This window comes from Rosa chinensis, chromosome 4, assembly GCF_002994745.2.
Source record: "Rosa chinensis cultivar Old Blush chromosome 4, RchiOBHm-V2, whole genome shotgun sequence".
Lineage (NCBI taxonomy): Eukaryota > Viridiplantae > Streptophyta > Magnoliopsida > Rosales > Rosaceae > Rosa > Rosa chinensis.
In genome coordinates, this window is record NC_037091.1 from 65,312,986 (window position 1) to 65,332,522 (window position 19,537).

General features: G+C 39.8%; 2 protein-coding genes across 3 annotated transcripts; both read right to left on the reverse strand.

The window, feature by feature from the left end:
* Positions 1-10,934: 10,934 nt before the first annotated feature.
* On the reverse strand, positions 10,935-13,098 carry LOC112198353 (snakin-2). Its single transcript, XM_024339459.2, has 3 exons — positions 11,655-13,098; positions 11,525-11,567; positions 10,935-11,414 (listed from the first exon to the last, which is right to left on the reverse strand). The coding sequence occupies exons 1-3, from the start codon at positions 11,745-11,747 to the stop codon at positions 11,230-11,232; spliced, it is 321 nt and encodes a 106-aa protein (XP_024195227.1). The 5' UTR covers positions 11,748-13,098; the 3' UTR covers positions 10,935-11,229.
* A 154-nt stretch (positions 13,099-13,252) lies between these two features.
* Positions 13,253-18,172, reverse strand: LOC112198352 (NLR family CARD domain-containing protein 3). Of its 2 annotated transcripts, XM_024339457.2 has the most exons (18): positions 17,990-18,172; positions 17,648-17,909; positions 17,236-17,451; positions 16,803-16,861; positions 16,488-16,625; positions 16,323-16,397; positions 16,119-16,202; positions 15,959-16,020; positions 15,714-15,783; positions 15,441-15,516; positions 15,231-15,361; positions 14,758-14,817; positions 14,574-14,648; positions 14,379-14,483; positions 14,173-14,268; positions 13,999-14,079; positions 13,816-13,917; positions 13,253-13,724 (listed from the first exon to the last, which is right to left on the reverse strand). In XM_024339457.2, exons 1-18 carry the CDS (start codon positions 18,029-18,031, stop codon positions 13,656-13,658), a joined length of 1,803 nt encoding a protein of 600 aa, XP_024195225.1. In that variant the 5' UTR covers positions 18,032-18,172; the 3' UTR covers positions 13,253-13,655. The 2 variants fall into 2 exon arrangements, with proteins under 2 accessions (XP_024195225.1, XP_024195226.1); XM_024339458.1 differs by lacking the exon at positions 17,990-18,172 and having other exon boundaries at positions 17,236-17,458; positions 17,648-17,789.
* Between the last annotated feature and the right edge of the window lie 1,365 nt (positions 18,173-19,537).

The window sequence follows — 19,537 nt, forward strand, 5'->3', positions numbered from 1 at the left end:
ATATGGATCGTTGTCTATCACCGCTTAATCTTGACCATTGAAATTAAGTATATATAAGTTTAGCCAGCTGAGGAAGGGGGGCGAAGCTTCTTCTCACTTCATGAACACACGACACGCACAGTCTCATCTCTCTCCACTCACCGACGCCACCCAAAAAAACCAATACTCCTAATCTCTCTTTCCCTCTCGTGAATGAGGAACCATCATCACCGTCACCTCTGATTATTATCATGGGTTGAGGAAGGGGCATCAAAATCTTTTCCTCTGCTCTCAAGTTTGATGTATGCTAATAGAGCTTTGGAAATCAATAGATCCCTCTATAACAACGACTCTCTCTTCGCCCAGTCTTCTTAATAGAGCTATGACGTTACTCGATGGCTGTAATAGAAGTTGTTTATTTTGGTTTATGCGTATGCGACGGTAAAGGTTAGTTTTTGTTTAAATTGGTAGTTGTAAAGGATTGATTGTGGTTAGCGTGATTCCAATTCACTCTAAATACAGATTATTTTTCTATTAATCCGGGTCGGGGTGTTACAATATCCGTGCAACTCACATACATTGGCGCCCAATACAACAAGCATTCTACATATGCGCGCTTTTGTCTTTGTTGTGCAGGTTAACGAGTCCCTTCTTGCTTACGGAGTTCGGAGACTTGTAGGGGCTAGGCGCCTCTCGGACATCACTTATGCTTGATGACAGCATGTTTATAACTCCCCAACCAAGAAGTCACTCTTACTTGGGGACTTGTACATACCTCCACTATTATGGAGGATTTACTACATCACAAAGCATAAGTAACACCTTCTTTGTGAGCCCACAAGCCATGATGGGGCCCAACTATGACATGCTTACCGTAGCCTGACATACAACCTACCCCGTGGTAGTCGGAAGCGGTCAAGACGTCGCCTGGAAGCAACCTTCTCGGCCTTGCCAAGTTACCTTCACAAACATGCTTTCTAAGACTAGAATAGTGGTTTTGCATCTCACATCTAAGAAAATGTAAAGGAGAAGGGTTCCCTTACCTATAAAAGAGACCCCTCCTCCCACTTAAACAGCATCCCATTACATCTCTTGTAATCCCTTTGGGACGCAAGACCCAAACACACTAGTTAAACTTTCAAGTGGATGTAGTCTCCCGCTAAGGCGGGAGACGAACCACTATACTTCTTGTGTGTGTATGTGTGTGTGTGTGTGTGTGTGTCTCTCTCTCTCTCTCTCTCTCTCTCTCTCTCTCTCTCTTTAACGTTAATTAGACCCCTCGGTCACCAATATTAACAGCAAAGAACTTTGCCTACGTCCCCGGGCTGCTTGGGTTTCACTATAGAATAAGAAGAATACATGAACAAGAATACAAGAATCTCTCACAAGAAGTTCTCACCAACTCTCAAGACCTCACTTGCTCTCTCTGTTTAATGCTTCAAAGACTTAATCTACTATTACAACCTATGCCCCTATTTATAGATATCTACCTAGACCCTATAAGACATTGGAAACCTATTCCCAATAGACATAGAAACCATTACCAAGTAGGATTATATAAGCAGGTAGGAAACAATCAAAACTCTCTTTTTTTATCAAGGATTAAAAAATCCTTATCCTATGTGGAATCGGATCCACACACCCAACAGCTAGCACCTATTCTGGTCAACTTCATTATTGCAGGACTGTAACTTGGATGAGGAACCCACTTTTCTATGTGTTTGGGAGTTGAAAGAAGAAGAGCTAGATCAAATGGTGGTGGACGGAACTCAAATCTTGGGTTCCGAACACATGAAAAGTTATTCACTGGACCGAAAAATGTTTCCGGAGGATTCGATAGCCTGTTCTGTACTACATAGCCTATGACTTAAATGATTTGGATGTTGTTTATGCAAGTGTAGGTAAAGACACAGTCAAGTGCAACATACGAACAGGTAGCTGGTCGAAGATGCCTAAAACGTCTTTTGTTGGTTCTGGTTACCAATTAGTGCTATCACGGTGGCCTACACCAGTTCCCAGACTTCCACAGAGCTCAGTATGATGAATTATTTTCCTAATAGACTTGCAGTAGTTTTTTTTTTTTTTTTGCTGCTACTATAGGTTAGCTAGCTAGCTCTCGTCTTCCATTTTGGCTTTGAAACTGCTTAGATTTTCTCATAATTTATTTATTTCCTATGATTCCTCACTTTCCCTGGCCTAATAGTTTGAAACAATTTGCACCTAATATTTATTTATCTCCGTTTTTGGGATGTGGAACAAGACACATACACAGAGTCAATTTGTGGAACTTCTTTTCTAAAAGAAAGAAAATTAATATGGCAGTAAGAGGCTTTTGCATTATTGCTCTGTACATGACACAAGCTTGAGCCCAATATTGCTAAGACGACTTTTATCATATGAATGATACTGTCGAGTATAGGTGCAAGGTTGTGATAATTCCTCCTCCGGTAAGGAAACCTTGTTTCAAATTCAATATTCAGGTCTTCTCTAGTGAGACATGTGAATGGAGAGAGTCGGTGTTAGGGTTCTAACCGTAAGAGAAATGGAAAACAAAGGAAATAGAAAAGCAAAAGGAAAATTTAATTCAATTCTCAGATTGGTTTTTTACAATGCAGCTGGACTCCAGCTATATAGTGAGCATAGACGACATCGTTTTACATAATTGGACCTAGAATGGACTTTCACAGCCAAAAGAGCTATTCTGGGCCTCGACATACACTTGGGCTTGGTTGATCACAGAATTGGGTCCTAACAACACCACCCCTCTTCAATTGAAACTTGACCTCAAGTTTAAGAAATATACTGCTACCCCAACACAAAGCCAAGATCACAACCTAGAATTTTTGAATCTCATAACCATCCTGCATTGTTTCGTTGCAAATCACTGCAATCCACATGTGTATACTCCTTGTACGATTGACACCCTTTACCTCTCCTCCCTAGAATGTGTTACCAATTGTTGCTTCCACTCCAAATACAATCACATCTTGTATTGGTAGTACCCTATCTTCTTTGAAACTAATGCGGCTAAAATAGCCTCACAATTTAATCCTGCAAAATATAGTTGTTAGTATAGGATAAGCAGGGATCGTTTAGTCTGGGGATTGTATGGTACAACTACACAAAAAGGTCAATTAACAAATAAAAGAATAAAATGGGGGTTTTGAAATTTGGTTCCTAATCTACTTAAAGTAAAAACAAAACAAATAAACCTATCTACAATGATTGACTTCTTCACACTCAAATAAGAATTTTCAAACCATATCAACATGCAACGAGTTATTTCAATCTATACAACCTAAAATCGTGCCAACACTAAATATCAGAAATGAATTCGAAGTACAAGTCTGAAGAGATCAAGTACCACTTTAATTCTTCTTTTTAATCTCCTAAGTTAGGAAAAGTCCATAACTTAGAATATTTCATATAAAACATCACGTTAATACTGAAGAGCATCCGTCAACATTAAATATGAATCATTAAGTGCAATTAGAATTCTGAATTCAAACATGTATGCATCCATAAGAAGTTACAAACGCACGAAACATGTAGCATATAATCTCGACCATTGTACATAGCCTTTAACACTTCAATTTCTGCCCTAAAACGATTAGGTGAGTTAGAACACAAATTTGGCTTTATTAACCTGCAGATTAACATCATTGTTCAACCAAAATCATATGCTTAAATATATAAAATATGGCACGAAATTAGATTGTAGAGATATCATAAACAACTCAAGAACATAAAGAAATGAATATGAAAATTACTAACATAAACTCGTTCTTAACAAAAATCCAACTCCAATAACAAAGTTCATAATCAAAATCTGAAATTCAATACTAAAGAGTACGAAAACAGAAATAAAGGCCATGTATTACACTTTTTGATCTTCAAGGAAGCTTGGAGAACGTCAAGAGAACACAGGGCTAGGCCTTCAAGAACACGAACAGCCTTGGAGAAGTCCTAAAGCTCTTCACGACAAGAGGTTTTTTTCTGAATTTTGGAGAGGGTTTTGGAGAGAAGAGAGCTAGGCTAATGAACTGAATTTTGTGTGAAGAAGTGATGATTTTGGAGTCAAGAATTGTTGCTATTTATAGTGGAATCCTCCTCTCTTGTGATGCAATCATGACTAATCATCTAGAGGTGATTTCTCCTCCAAATTTCCTTGATTTTCTCATGACAGAGTCTTGAATTTTCTTATCTCTTTTCCCCTTAATGACTCATGCTATATTCCTTGAATAGTGACCAGATACATCAATTATTCCTCTCCTTTGAATTGCACTAATTTCTTCTTGCAAGATTTGTGCTCACAACAACTCCCATAATCAAGAAAAATAAGAAATTAATTAGTGTCATAATCAATAGGAAATATGATAATTAAGATAAGGATTAAATTATGTTTAGTCCATGTACTATGACCATTTTTTTCGTTTCAGTCCCTGACATTCTCAGTTAATCTGAAAAGTCCCTAACGTCACAATTTCCATTTAATCGGTACACTCCGTTAGCATTCCGTCAATTTGGGCCGTCAACTTGCTGACGTGGCACTCGAAGTCACTCCAACTCAGCAGTTTGCATGCCACGTAAGCTGTAAATTATCCAATATACCCCCTGCATTTTCCCTCATTCTTTTTTTTTTTTTTTTTGCTTTTCTTCACATCAAAATCCACCGCCACTACCACCGTAACCACCACCACCAAGCTTACCATCCAAATACTTCCTCGGATTAGTCATTTAATGATCCTCCAACTTCTTTGACATTCAAGGACTCGCTGAGAGCAGTTTCAAGGTCACCACCACCAAAACCACCTTCTCACCACCACCATCACTTGTTGCTGCACCTCCTCCTACTCAAGCTGTCACAACACCCAATCTCACCACCTACCCTCCACCACACCATCCCCAGACCCACTTCTCCAAGCCATTGCCTCTCAACTCCTCATTTCTAATGCCCCAGCATTGTAGTTAACCTCAAAACCATAATCCAAGCTCCCAATTCATCAACATTAGGTTCTTCCCCTAAATCGCTGCTCTTATTATACACATTCCAATACGGTTAAAATCCCATAAACATGTAATCCTCCAATATCATAAGCCCCCAGTTGCAACAAAACTACAACGAATCTGAAATTATCACAGATGATCAAGGGAGCTAAATTCACCTACCCAATAAGCCAATTAACAATACATAACTTAAAAATCAAACAAGGCACAAGGAAATCATATATGAATTGAGGAACCCAGAAGAGAAAGATGAGACCTTTTCAACAAGGAGAGTGAAACAGGCGGTGGCAATAACGCGAGGAGGAGGAGAAGGAGTGTGATCCTTTCCGGGTCCTCTGCCGCCCAACCCGAAGACCTAGAGCACAAATCATATCCCTCACCGCCGTCCAAGACACCCCTCAATTCGAATTAGAAGACGCGCTCAATTCAGATTAGGCCGAGCCTAACGCCGTCTAGCCCAGCAGCTCATTCCATTTCCAGTCCGGGACTCCAAGAAGCCGCCACTCCTCGCCGGGTCACTCGCCTCGACCTGGCACTGGCACCGATTTTCACTAGCTATCTCTCTCTCATTTTCAATTGCAAAGCCTCAAGTGTTAGGATAAGGCTGAGCAGGGAGAAGGAAATGGCAAGAGGCGGGAGCAGGAAGGACAAGTCGGTGGTGCTGAACAGCACAAATGTGTTTGCGACGCAGGGGAGCTTCAAGAAGAAGTAGAAGAAGTTTGATAAGTTTATTGGGCCCCGGTGCCGCTCACGGTTAAGTCATGGTCGATGTCAATGATGACCTATTTTAGGGCCTTCCTTGTTCGCCGATCAGAAACGAGTAACGAAGGAGGGGGAAGGTTTTTTATTTTTGTTTTTGGGTAGTTAGATTTTGTTGAGATTTTGAAGTTTTTGGGATTGAATTGAAGGTAAGGACGAAGAAGAAGATGAATAGGCAGCTCGGTGGTGGTTTTAGGGTGGTTGGGTGTGAAGAAGAAGAAGGAGGTAAGAAAAAAATTAAAAGGAGAGGCTAGGGTTATTCTCGACATTTTAACATCCAGCATACTTACGTGGCGCTGAGTTGGCGTCTAGTTATCTGCCACGTCAGCCAATTAACGGAATATTTGGACGGAATGGACTTATTAGAGGAAAATTGAGAGGTTATGGAGTTTTTGGATTAAATTGAAATGTCAGGGACTGAAACGATTTTGGAGGCAAAGTACAAGGACTAAACATAATTTAATCCTTAAGATGATTAGGATAAATATTGAATATAACACTCCCCTTTTATCTCCAGGAAATAAGAAGAATTTATGTGAATAAAACTCCTTGAATTCCTCCTTATTTTTGTGTTTCATCTTATCCTTCATGTTTCCTTGATTTCATCATTCAAGAGTTCTCAATGGGATGGACTCTCTTTAAAACAAGAAAATCAGAAATAAGAAAGTTCAAATGAAGAAAGTTCCCTAAAACAAAATAGGAAATATTTCCTAAAATGAAATAGGAAAGTTTCTAAAATGACTTATCCTTTATTTATACTCATTTTTGCTCTTTTTCGCCTCTTTTCTCCATTTCAGTCCTTGAAGTACCTAAAGGCTAAAAACAGAACTATGTTATAGTTCGTAATTTTAAGAGAATAACTTAGCCAAATGAGGGAAAATACATATTAAAAACGTCACACTTTGTACTCCTATCAGAAACTTGAAAGAGCTCTAAACCACATAATGACAGCACATCGTTCTTTTTAAAAACCCCTTGTCTCTTGAAATTCAGCTAGAAGACACATCAAACCAAGTAGTTTTGAATATAATTGGACATGAAAAATGAGCTTTGAACAAGTGATAAACCAATAAACATGTAGATGAAAATGAACCCTTGCTCCAGTCAAACACTCGTATGTAGAATTTGCCTTGATCAATTCTTTGTCCCTGCTTGAGAATTCCAGAGCATCATCAATTGTAATTATCACCATGTAGAAACAAGGAAAACTAATGACAATCATTTGAGTCTGCAAAGATTCTGTATTCTCCCATGTCCAAGTCCGCAACATTTTTCTTATCAAGTCCAGCAAGAATTGCAAGCAAAGTATATCGCTTGTAAATTCTCCACCCACCATAGAAATTTCATATTGCAGCGATATTATTAAATATAGCTTCTTCTCATCTAATCCCAAAACAATGTCAAGTTGCTTCTTCTTAGCTCTCTCACCAAATTCATCATGTTGTGCTTTTTCTATAGTCCTCATCACACCAGGAGCAGTAACACACATATGTAATGCCACATAAAGAAGAGTAGCAACAATTGAGATAGCTGAGATAGCTGAAGAAGAACAATACCTCAAAGGATTTGATGTAGACTTAATATGAGGAAAATGTCTAGCAAGTTCATCAGCAAATAAATCACCTGAGTTTCTGATCTCATATTTAGAAAGTTGCATAGTCTTACAAACTCCAACGATCACTTTGGTATGGGTAGTGATGTAAAGCCTTGCAATTGTCATAACCATGACAATTTTCGTTGTAATTTCTGCCACCCATTTTTCATCAAAGGCCTTCTTCACATGCACCCTAACAATATTCACATTAGCCTTCTCAGCAGTAATATCATAGCCAATAACCATATAGCCGTTTTCCTTCTCAAACACCAATTCCATGTGTGGAGTTGATTTATCAGTTTTCACAAAAACCAGATAAAAAATTCCATTACCATCATCCAATAAAATGCCCAAGTCTTTCAAAAAAATGGCTTAATTCCTTTGTGCACCACTTCAATATCATTCATAAGAAGCTTCACATGTCGAGGATGAGCCAACATAAGCAAATTCCCAGACCCTTTTATCTCCCACTTAAACTTTACTGTAGTATTATAATTCTCAATTCTGAAAACAGAGAGAGATCCATTCGTCACCAAGCTCTTTCTCCCAGGAGAAATTACAGACTGAGCAAAACATATTATTGATTCCCGTTGGTTTCTATTCAATGAGTCCCCCACAAACACGAGCCTCTTGTTTCTAAGTTTCTCTAGCAACAATCTTGCATTGAACTTTGGAAGATTACAATCTCTGGGCTGCCATCTCCAATGTTGATACATAGAGTTTCTTCTTCCATTCATCATACAAGTCACTTGGGCTGTCAAGAACTCACATTCGTCTTCTTTATACAAAGGATGAGTCACAGGTTCGAAAATCCAATCCCCATTAAACAAGTCACAAACTTCAGGAGGCAATTCAATCTCTTCCATATCATCTTCTTCATTCATGTTCTGGTAAAGAACAACTATGCAACCATCATTTTTACTCACCAAGAAACTATTAAATTCAATGCCACTAGAGATAAGCCCATGATCATGGTGGAAATCTAAGCATCCATTTCCAAAACTAATCACTGAAATTTTGGTAAACCATAATTTATTTTTCTCAACATATCCATAACTCCATAATTCAATCAAAGTCATTATTTGTGAAAAGGTAAATTTCAAGCTATTACCAGATGACATTGTCCCTGCAAAGTACTCCATAAAAGGTTCATCTGTTAAGAGAGTACTACCTTTATCACGAACCTTCTTATCAAATCCAGAGAAGCATAGTTGCAATACGTGGTTGCTAATATTCTTTGAACCCTCAATGTAATGCTTAAGCCTTACACACAATGCATTAAGAACATTCACCACAGAACATTTACCAATATCCTTTCCATACCTACAACACTTAGGTAAGGCATAGTTGATTTGCACTGATGTAATCGGCTGAAAATTGGGGTTAACAAAATTAGCATGCATTTGAGGAATAACATAAAGGACAAGTGGTGGTACTTGATTCTCCAATTTGTTACCATCTAATACAACGGCAATTGTTGCTATTTTCAGAAGAGCTGCCAATGCAACAGAATCAAATAACCCTTTGGCACCCCCTTGTTCATTAGTATTCACTTCTTTATCTGAGCCTGACACAATTTGCCTATCAACTTTTTGAGAATCATCACCATAGCTCAGATAACGGTCACCATAACTCACTGCACCTGAGTAAGAACCAATACCCGATTTTCGTTCCAACTCTTCCAAGAATTGTTTAGCAGCTACATAGTTCCCAAATATCATGCTGTCATTTTCCCTTTCATCGTCCTTAATTTCATCATCATCTTCACTATCTTCAATTTCAAGTTCTTTTTCCTCTCTCTCCTGTAAATCGACTTCATCAGCACCAGCAACATCAATTTTCTACTCCAAATTCCCCGACTCAGCAACAGACACTTTGTCATACTTGGATTGTAATTCAACATCACGGCTAAGTTGATCAAATCCATTCTCCAAGCTCACACCTATTGGAACCTCAATGCCTTTAATTTCATATTCACCCATCGTGCTCAAACAGCCATTAGCTTGCACTTGAACGGAGCCTGTCGTCATAATCGGAGAAGCACCCGGTGAGCGAAACGAGTTGATCTCCGGGCCCATCTCAGCCAACCCAGATCCCGACTTCTGAGCTCCCAATTCCCGATTGAGCTGCTGAGGCTGATAAGACTGAGGAGATCCGTGAGGAAGAGAATGAGGGTAGTAATGGTGAGCATAATAAGGAGTAGGCAGTGGCGGAGGAAAAGAGCCCAGCGGGGGAGGTAGGTGGTTGGCGTGAGGTGGCCGACCCCAATGTTGCGGAGGCGACGAGGACTGTAATGAATGGTACTGGTACTAATTCAAGTACCACGCGCCTTGCTGTTGGTAGTGGCAGGGATCCGAAATGGCCGGTGCTGGTGGTGGCGGCGATAACGGCCTCATGTACTGCTGTTGTTGTGGTCTGTAAAAATCCATGGTCTCGAATTGCAGCACTGAAGAGATAGGTTGAGTCATTGACGGAGATATGATCGATAATGGAGAAGTTGACTGAGAATCGATTTGAAGCACCGAAGGCTCAATCACCTGAGCAGTTGGCCCCAATCTCAGTTGTCTCAACTCGTTTAATATCTCAGACTGGAATAAAGTCTGTTCCGTTGCCATTGACACCATGCATCGCTCTCTGAAGTTCACGAAATCCCGCCGTTGTCTCGTCTATCTCAATTTGGAGCTTCATTCTCAAATTACTTAGGTCAGGTGGACGCGGCGATGTTGATGAATATTGTGGTGGATCTCCACTCTCCTCGGCCCCATGATTTGGAGCTCTAATACCAGTTGTTAGGTTCCTAACCCTAAGAGAAATGGAAAACAAAGGAAATAGAAAAGCAAAAGGAAAATTCAATTCAATTCTCAGATTGGTTTTTTACAATGCAGCTGGACTTCAGCTATATAGTGAGCATAGACGACATCGTTTTACATAATTGGACCTAATATGGGCTTTCACAGCCAAAAGAGCTATTCTGGGCCTCGATATACGTACACTTAGGCTTGGTTGATCACATAATTGGGTCCTAACAGTCGGTTGTATCATATCCACGAGGCCTTCGATATGAGGGCATCAGTTATTCCAGCTTTTTGTTAGCAACGGGATGCTATATTGGTCTACTGAAGGTTGTTTGCTTGGTTGGATCCGTTCAAGATCAACAACAAGAACAGTACCAGTACTAATGGTGATCAACTGATCATCACCATCACTTTCATTTAATTGAACTTTGAGGACTGATTGCTTAGGTGTTTATCGAGGATGAGTCCGGCTGTACAAGTATGGACATGGCTTGGGCGTTGGTGTGGCTCCGGTATCCATGATCTTGTTGTTTGGGATTTGAAAGAAGAAGAACAATGTCAAATGGCAGTCAGTGGAACTGGAAAAATTTGGGTTTGGAATGCATGAGAGGTTATTCGCTCGACTTAAAAATGAGTCTGTGGGAAACACTTTCAGTGCATTTCATAAAAATGTGTCATTTATATACATAAAGACGATGACACTGTGATCAAGTATAATAAAATCATTTGCCCTGTGATCAAGTTCACTTCAGTTGGATTAGGCTTGCAGAAGCAGCAGAACCCTCTGTTTTCATTTTTATGCTGGTGAAGTTAGCTTAATTGTCTTCTGTTTGTGGCTTATTGTTCACCTCAACTTCAAGTCGTTGAGATGGTCGATACCACATATACAACAAACAACTTGCAAAATCTAATTAACAAGTAGTTCATTAACCCGAATAGCACGGTATTTTGAGGAAACTAAAAATCCACATATGAGAAGCGAAACAAGAATACAAAACAACAACATTCGACTTAAAAGTTTAAATTACTTTGTGATTCCCATGTTGATTTCTCCTCTCTTTCCCGGATATTTTGAAACACGGAGAGCCAGTGGTTTTAAGGGCACTTGAGGCGGTTGCCATGAGTGGTCATATCAGTATAGCATGATCCACAGACCTCTCTATTGCCCGCGGTGCCCGGAGGAACACACTTGCACCTTACACAGCAAGTTCCACATGCCCTGTTGCACCTATTTGGCCTCGAGTGCAAGCTGCAACGAGCCTTACATAGCCCTTCACAGTCTGCAAAAAAAAAAAAAAAATCAAACATAAAACTAGAGTCATTTCATCTAACACCTTGGCGTGATTTTGCTCTCTATAAGACTATAATAAAAAGTTCAAAAGGAACGTACTCAGATATGGTAACAGTCTTCTGTTAGGTCCTTTCACCACCGCCTGAAAAATTAACAAATAGTTGATAAGCTAACTCAACTTCGAAACGGAGCAAAACCAAAAGAAGAAAGAATGTAGTGGTGATTGAACCTTGGTTTCATGGTCTTCCACCTTGGCATCAGCTGAAACCTGTGCTATGCAGAAGACCAAAACCGCCACGACAAGAAGCAAACGTGACGCCATTTAGTAGTGGCAGCACTACTACTCTCTGCTGGTCAAAACTCAAAAAGTGTGTCTGCAACAGGGGTTGTGGGTAGCTTGAAGCCTTGAACCACAATGAGTACTTCTCTCTGGTTTATATAGCTGTTTTACTTTAGTAGAGTTACTATATTGCCCCATCATGAATGCAGTAATTGCTCACAGCGGGTATAAATTTCCGAGCTGCATTGTGGGGTAACGGCCATGCCATAACCATGAGCACCAACATGGGACAAAGGATTACTAATGAAGACCTATGTATTTGTTGCTTTCTGGATTTGATGACGACATATTGGTCACTCAGCAAGCAGAGTCGAATATGTAAATACAAGGTCAATTTGGTTACGACAGCTATTACGGGTCTTAGTGAATTGGTTGAGGTTGAGAGAGAAGCTGTGGAGTGAAATGAATACTGAGAATGTAGCAGAGGCCAGCTCTACAACAGTTGGAGGGAGATATGCCCATATAGAAGAGGAATGGATGAGTGAGAAACGTCATCCTCGTATTTTTCTGTCCTCGTTAAAGGTGAAGTAGGCACGAGCAAGCATTATCTTGAGCTGGAAGCCTCTGACTTCATCAATCCTAAATAGACGACAATCGGATTCGTCTATAGTTCATTAATGTATCACTACATTAATTTTGGTAATGATTCTAAAACCTCTAAAATTCAAATCTACAACCGCATAGAGTAAGATTGAGATTCATTAATGTATTGATACATTATGGTACGTTTATTTACTTGGAATGGAAATAATCATGAATCAGAGATAACTGGAATGGGAGAAGAAATGAATCGGTATTGATTCCGGAGGAGTTGATTCCTAAACCCATCTCCCCCCTTCGTAATCAAATTCCTGAGTATTCAGGAATCAATTCCTGATAAGGAGGTGTGACCTACACTCATTCCAATTCTTTCTTGTGTTAGTAAACGCAAGAATACTTTTACCTGGAATCATTCCAATTCCTTTATGTGTTAGTAAACGCAGGAATAAATTTACCCCATAATCATTCCCTCTCATTCCAAGTAAGTAAACATAATTCGGTAGTAATTCCAAACCTCCAAGACTGTGAGTCTATAACCGCACGGAATATGTCCTGTCTATGCAGGGTAGCTGTCCATAACAATTGGTGCAACTAATAAGCTCGCTCTGCAACTTTCAGTTGCAATTTCAAGGTGTCTAAATCCTGGTACAAGAAGTGCGAGTCATGTGACCCATGGCTCAATCCTAGAGCACGAAAATTGAAACGATATTTGTCTATACTGCCTACACTACTTGTATTAAGGCAACGCAACCTCACCAGAAATTGATTAGTGCGAGACACATATACATACATTAGAGTGAGTCAATGGCTACCCATAATATAATATACGCTGCGGCCAGCCACGACATCAATGTTGTTTCTAAAGAAAAGCCACGAATCAAGCACTTCACTCCAAATCTTTAGGTAATATCTGCATGGATTTTCTCTAGTAGCAGATACACCGAAACTGATGTGAAACTATAATTTGTATTAGAAACCAAAGGCATGTATATAGTGCCAAAAATGGTATCCGCAATCTCGCATAATGTTCGTAAACTTCATAAGAATGTGACACTAAATCCTTACAAAACTTCCTCTGAGATTGTAAACTTATTTGAATTCTAGTGAAAGTCCACCCCCACCACCATCATACAGAAAATAGAAAACTCCTCGGAATGATACCTATTACTGGCGACACTAACTATGATCTCTGGATGTCAAAATTTCCAAATGTTCCTCACTTGCGGAACTCGATAAGAACTCAAAAAGTTTGGAGTTCTTAAAGATGGCTTCCTGGGAAAAGAATGAACCAAAAGAACGGTATTGTTTCGAGCTTACGATCCACATTTCTAGTCTAACAAGTAAAGCCTTCTAGAAAAATATGTTGATTTCCTTTTCACTCATCTCATACACATGGTCTCTTGCATCTGTCAAAGCACTCTGCATGATGCAAAAGTTCATCAAGACACGAGCAAAAATTAGATAGAAACCAAAAATGTATACCCGTAAAACCTCCTAGAAGAGGATGTACCTGCCCAAATTTGGTGAGGAAGTTACTTGAAAGGTTCAGAGATGAGACTGTCACATCTTCATTAGCCTTTAGGGCTTGAGAAATTGCAAACGCCCCGTCATCCTGAATACAATACCATTATCAAATGGGGCAAGATACAACTAACATGTGAAAAAGAAATCAGAGTACAGAGTCGATGCATACCCTAATTTCATTGAACCCTAAATCTAATGAAGTTAAAGCTTCATTAACCACTTTTAAACTGCGAGCCAGGCAGGATGCACCCTGTACATTTCAAGTTTAAAAAAAAAAGTACAGAAGATATGAGTAATCAAATAGCTTATATATAAAGACAGTTATTATCTACAGAAAACTAACTTCATTGCGTAGTCCATTTGCCCGTAAGTCCAGAACACGTATAGTAGTATTATATTTCAACATATCTGCAATGAACTCGGCACCCTTTGCTCCAATCTGCAGTAGATTTCATAATACATTGTTATAAGATCCTTTCAAGTTTCAAATATATACCGAAAAACCCAGATCCAAAAACAGATAAGCATGCGTTCAAAACTAAAAATTACCTGGCACCAGCCAAGCTTAAGGGTTTCTATGTTTCCATTAAACTTGAGAACTTCAGATAAAGCCTTCACTCCATCTGGTCCAATGGGATTATAACCAACTTCCAACTGAGAGAGTAACAGAGATGGGAGAGAATTGTATGTTGTTAGATTCATATATAAAAATAAAAAGAACAGGTAAAACGAAGAAAGACTTACAAATGTAATAACAGAATTATCTTTCAACGCTTCAGCTAATGCAGTCACTCCCTCGGCATGGATGTTATTTCCCCCCTGTAAGAATGACCCCCAAACTTTCATAAATAGTATATTAAGGAACTCTTTGAAAAATAAATAATTTAAAGCAGCTGCATAAGGTAATGCACAAGCACGCTTTTCTCACCAAGTCTATGGTTGTTATTGTCCGGTTTTGCTTCAAAGCATCTGCAATGTGTCCAGCTCCCTACAAATTAACCAAATTCACACCAGTGAAGAATGGAAATTTTTTATGTTATAAAACTCTGGGGTTTCAGGATTGAGGCATTTGAATTACATGGTGTGTCTCATCTCACAATGACCTAAGATAGAAAGTGCAGATATTAAAATTTAGGCTATCAATTGTCTCTATTCCATTTAAGGTTGTCATAGGCCAGCAAAATTTAAACAGTTATAGCAGGAGCAGAAGTTTAATACAAGACAATAACCTATAATGAAGAAACACACTTAAATGGTTGTGTTGATCCCTCATATAATCTATTCCAAATTCTAAATACTCCATATCCACTGACTAACAATGAACAGTGAACACAATAATATATGACTATATGAGCTAATATAAGTACATAACAGAAGTAGTTAACAACTTGAAAATTCTACCTCATCCCCTATGTCATTCATGTAAAGGTTCAACCATAGCAAGCTCTTTGTCTTTTTGATATATCCACCAACATGAAAAGCACCTTTTGCACTAATTGAGTTGTTGCCAATGTCTAAAAGAGTCAGTTTACCTAAGAAAATTCTCATATCAGATAAATTGCAGAGAAAGTTTGTTAACCAAAAGTGGCAATTGACAGGCAAAGTGCAGACCTTTATGTAAGGCTAAACCTGACATCAAAGCATTGACTCCTTCATCTCCAATAGAATTTCCGTGTAAATGAAGTTCCTGCATGTATACCATAGCTATTAATCTGAAACATCTTACAATGGGAAACATTCTGTTTCTGTTGCAACTTCATTTTTTAAAAGCACCAACATATTTACAGGTACAGCATAAAATATCGTTGCCAAAGTAACTGGGCAATTAATAGAGTGATTTGTCCAACGTGAAACAAGCAGAGTGGAAGAGAATGAGACAGGTACCCTTAAAGACTTGTTCCCCTCAAGTCCTTTAGCTAAAGCATTGGCGCCCAAGGCTCCACCATAGTTGCCACTTTAACATAGATAGAACATACAGAAAATTTCAGAAAGAACAAAAGTTAAGTGCTGCGAGTATAAAATTCTTAACTTAGAATGTTAAATAAAGGCATAGCCAGATATACCACAACAACTGGTGAATATAAACCAGATAAATATGAGTAAGACAAAAAGGAGGAGATTTCACCAACTTTAAATGCAAGTTCCGTATTGTATTGTTCTCAAGAAGGGCCCCAGCAAGACTTGTAAATCCCTACCTCCATTTCCAAATAAAAAAATCATAACAAGAATCAGTTACTCAACTGTGGTTAATTTCATTTAAGGCTACAATCTCTAGACGCAATTCCTTACAGAGTAGTCAATCATATTGTTGTTAAGCTCAAGAACACGCAAGCTAGAATTTGTCTTCAACAATTCTGCAATAGCCTTTGCACCCTGAACAATAAAGCAAGCAACAAGTTAAGCATATTTTGATGGAAAGTCTCTCCTCTTACAGCTGAAAACTCATGAATCTTGTCATCAGGGCACTAATTTTCATGCAAGAAGTAAGCTAACCTCATCCCCTACGTCAGTACTGTTTAGCTGCAGCTTTTGAATGCCATTATTGTTCACCAATATATCACAGAGGCACTGTGAACAAAAGAATATCACAAAACATTTAGCTCTGAGTTGATAATATCAAGCAATAAAAAATCTATCCAGGGAGGAGTTTGGACAGACCTTTACTCCATCATCTCCAATAGCATTCCCAGAGAGATTAAGAGTCTTCAACATGATGTTACATTGAAGAACACCATCAAAGGCTTTTATTCCAGTAGCAGTTATTCCGTTTGCAGCAAAACTTACTTCTTCAGCAGTCTGACATATAATATAAGCACAAACCGTAAATATACTACAAAATCATAAAGGGAATTGGACTGCATGCATTGCATCTGTTACGGTCCAAACGTACACTAATTCACAAATCAATGAGATCAACAAAATTATATACAATAGGACTACAGAGCGGAACTAGTTGAGTAAAAAAACTAAAACCTGATTGTAACCCAGACTCTCAGAAAGGAAAAATAATCCTTCATCTCCAAAGTTACGCCCTGCCAGACAAAATAATTAAGGGTCAAAATAAAGTGTCGCCAAAATACCAATTAGTATTTATAGTTGTTTTGGGAGATGAAACATTAAATTTGTATTCGAGCTGGCCATCCAAGAGAAAGAAAGAAAGGGAAAAAAAAAATTACAATCAGGTGACAATATTAAAAAGAATGAGGGACGAGAGAGAAATTGCATAATAAAAACATATGAGAAACGTCAATAAAGTTGGTATCAATAAGAAATTCATATGAATAAGTAATCTTATGCATCACATCTTATCACCTAAGTGGCATAGCACTGTAGAACACCAACATTCAGCCAGTATTTTCTTAAAAGCCTGAAAATGTAGATAAGCATGATAGTGAAGCATATCTACCTGACAAATCCACACTACTGAATGACCTAAGTTCCTTGGCAAAATCATTGAGCTTCAGCTTGGACTCTCTCTCAATCTTTGCACCAAGACCTGACAACAAATTCGTGCCAGCCGAAAATGCCCACTTCATTCCTTGTTCAGGCGCTTTGCTCTGTACAGACGAAGTCATCCTCCCCTTCTTCGGAACAAGAAGCTTCTCCACCAGCTTCCACAAAACTGTCAGCTGAAAACACAAATTAGTGCTTACCAATCTAAACAGACAATGCCAAATTTCTTATACACTCACAACAAAATTGCTACATATACAGCACAACTGCTACTCATGCTCAATCTTCAAACCTAACAAATGTAATTTCCATCTCGCAGTTATTAAAGAACAAACATTTCGGAATTCGAGATCAAAAACCAGTACCGAAAGTCACAGCGAAGAAGGAAGCCGCCGGAACTGCGAAAGAAGCGAGCTGCTTGACCGGAGCAGCAACAGAGCTGGCGCTCTGAGACTCCCTATATACTCTCCGGGAGCTCGCCGGCTTTCTCGAACCGCCGCCGTCAGCTTTCACCACCGAGCATCTCCTCCTCAGCGGAACGACCGGCGGTACATAAACGCTGCGCGCCGGAAGGCCAAACAGGTCACTCCTGGAGCCGTCGGAGTCGAATCCCCGCCTCAATTGAAACTGAGAAACCGAATAGCAGGATTCAAATTCCAATTCTTGAAGCAAAAACGGTTAGAGAGAGGGAGATAGAAACAGAGTACCTTGGGATGAGAGCAGAGAGAGATGGCGGAAGTGGAGCCCATTAGAAGAGCATAGGGTTCCGGCAACGAAACGGTAATGTACGGATTAACGGCGATGAAGGTTTGGTGCAGCGGCGGGGTTTCTGGAATTTGCTGGTTGGCGTTATCAAGCAGAACGTCTATCAACTACCTCCAGTCCTCCACTCTGTCCAAAACTCCAGGGAGAGCTGGAAGGATCAATTGGGCCTTGCATTTTTTTGGGCTATTTTGCCTTTGAGGCCCAGAAATATACAGGTCTTTGAATTGGGCCTGTTCCCGTCCCGACTTGTATGGGCACCCGAGAATTTGATTGGCGCACCCAGCGTCGGCCGGCCGCAGAGAGTACAAACACTAATTACAAGTTTTACAACTGAAACTTCGATCATGCTGAGGGGAAATGGGAATAAAAAGTCCTTTTTTGCCATGATACTGTAACTGGCATTGTCCACATGTTGCTGATAACGAACAAGGAACTTCTTGGACCGACCGATTAGGGTATGCACCATATTATATATAACATGAGCCAACCGTGCAGATCATGTAGCTAGCTACAAGTAAAGAGAGAGATTATCTTTGTGTTGTCAAAGGCATCATCGACACTAGACATGGCTTCTCAGATCACATCGGCGATGTTACTTGCGGCGTGTTTCGCCGTCCTGATCATGGTTTGTGCAGCTGTTGGAGAAGGCCAGCGGCCCGTACCTCGAAACATGCAAGGAGTGAGGCCGGTACATGAAATAAAAGCCTTGAAAGGGTTGAAAGTCACAGAAGGCATGAGGCCAATACCAAAAGTCGTGACACTGATGGCGCCGAAGCTCGACATGCCCCCAATGCCTGGTACCACCCCCGCGCTCGGCATGCGGCCAATACATAAAAACATGAAAGTCACAAAAGGCATGAGGCCAATACCAAAAGTCGTGACAGAGAGGGCGGCGCCAAAGCTCGACATGCCCCCAATGCCCGGTATGCCCCCAATGCCTGATATGGCCCCGACGCCGTCCCCCAACTCAAGCAGCTTCACATATCCGTCACTGGTGGTTGGATTCCTTGCTCTCGTCGCTGTCTTCTGTGCCTAGATGGAGAGGAGAGGAGATGAGATTGAGTGTACGTGTTGGCTTCTCATTTTATCTTTGTCACTCGTGTGACCATGTCATAGTATCAATAAAGGGTTTGGTGGGAAACATGCTTATTCATAAATTTTACAAGCAGGGTCCTGCTATAACCAGGGGCGGATCTAGGTATAAGGGTGAGAGGACTCAAGCCTCCTCAGACATTTGGGTTGAAAAAAAAAAAAAAAACTATATATATGATGTATATTTTTTATTTGTATGTATGTTTGTTTGACGAAGCCCCCCCTCCCCCCAGCGAACTCCTGAGTTATCGAAGTCAAACTCCTCTTTGGCTCTCTCATTCTCTTCGTCCATCACACACTCTCTTTCTTTGTCTTCTTCTTCTTCCCAAAAAGGCCTAAATTCTAGACTAAATTTCATCGTTGAACACTTGAACTCTCAGGTTCTTATCTCCCCGCTC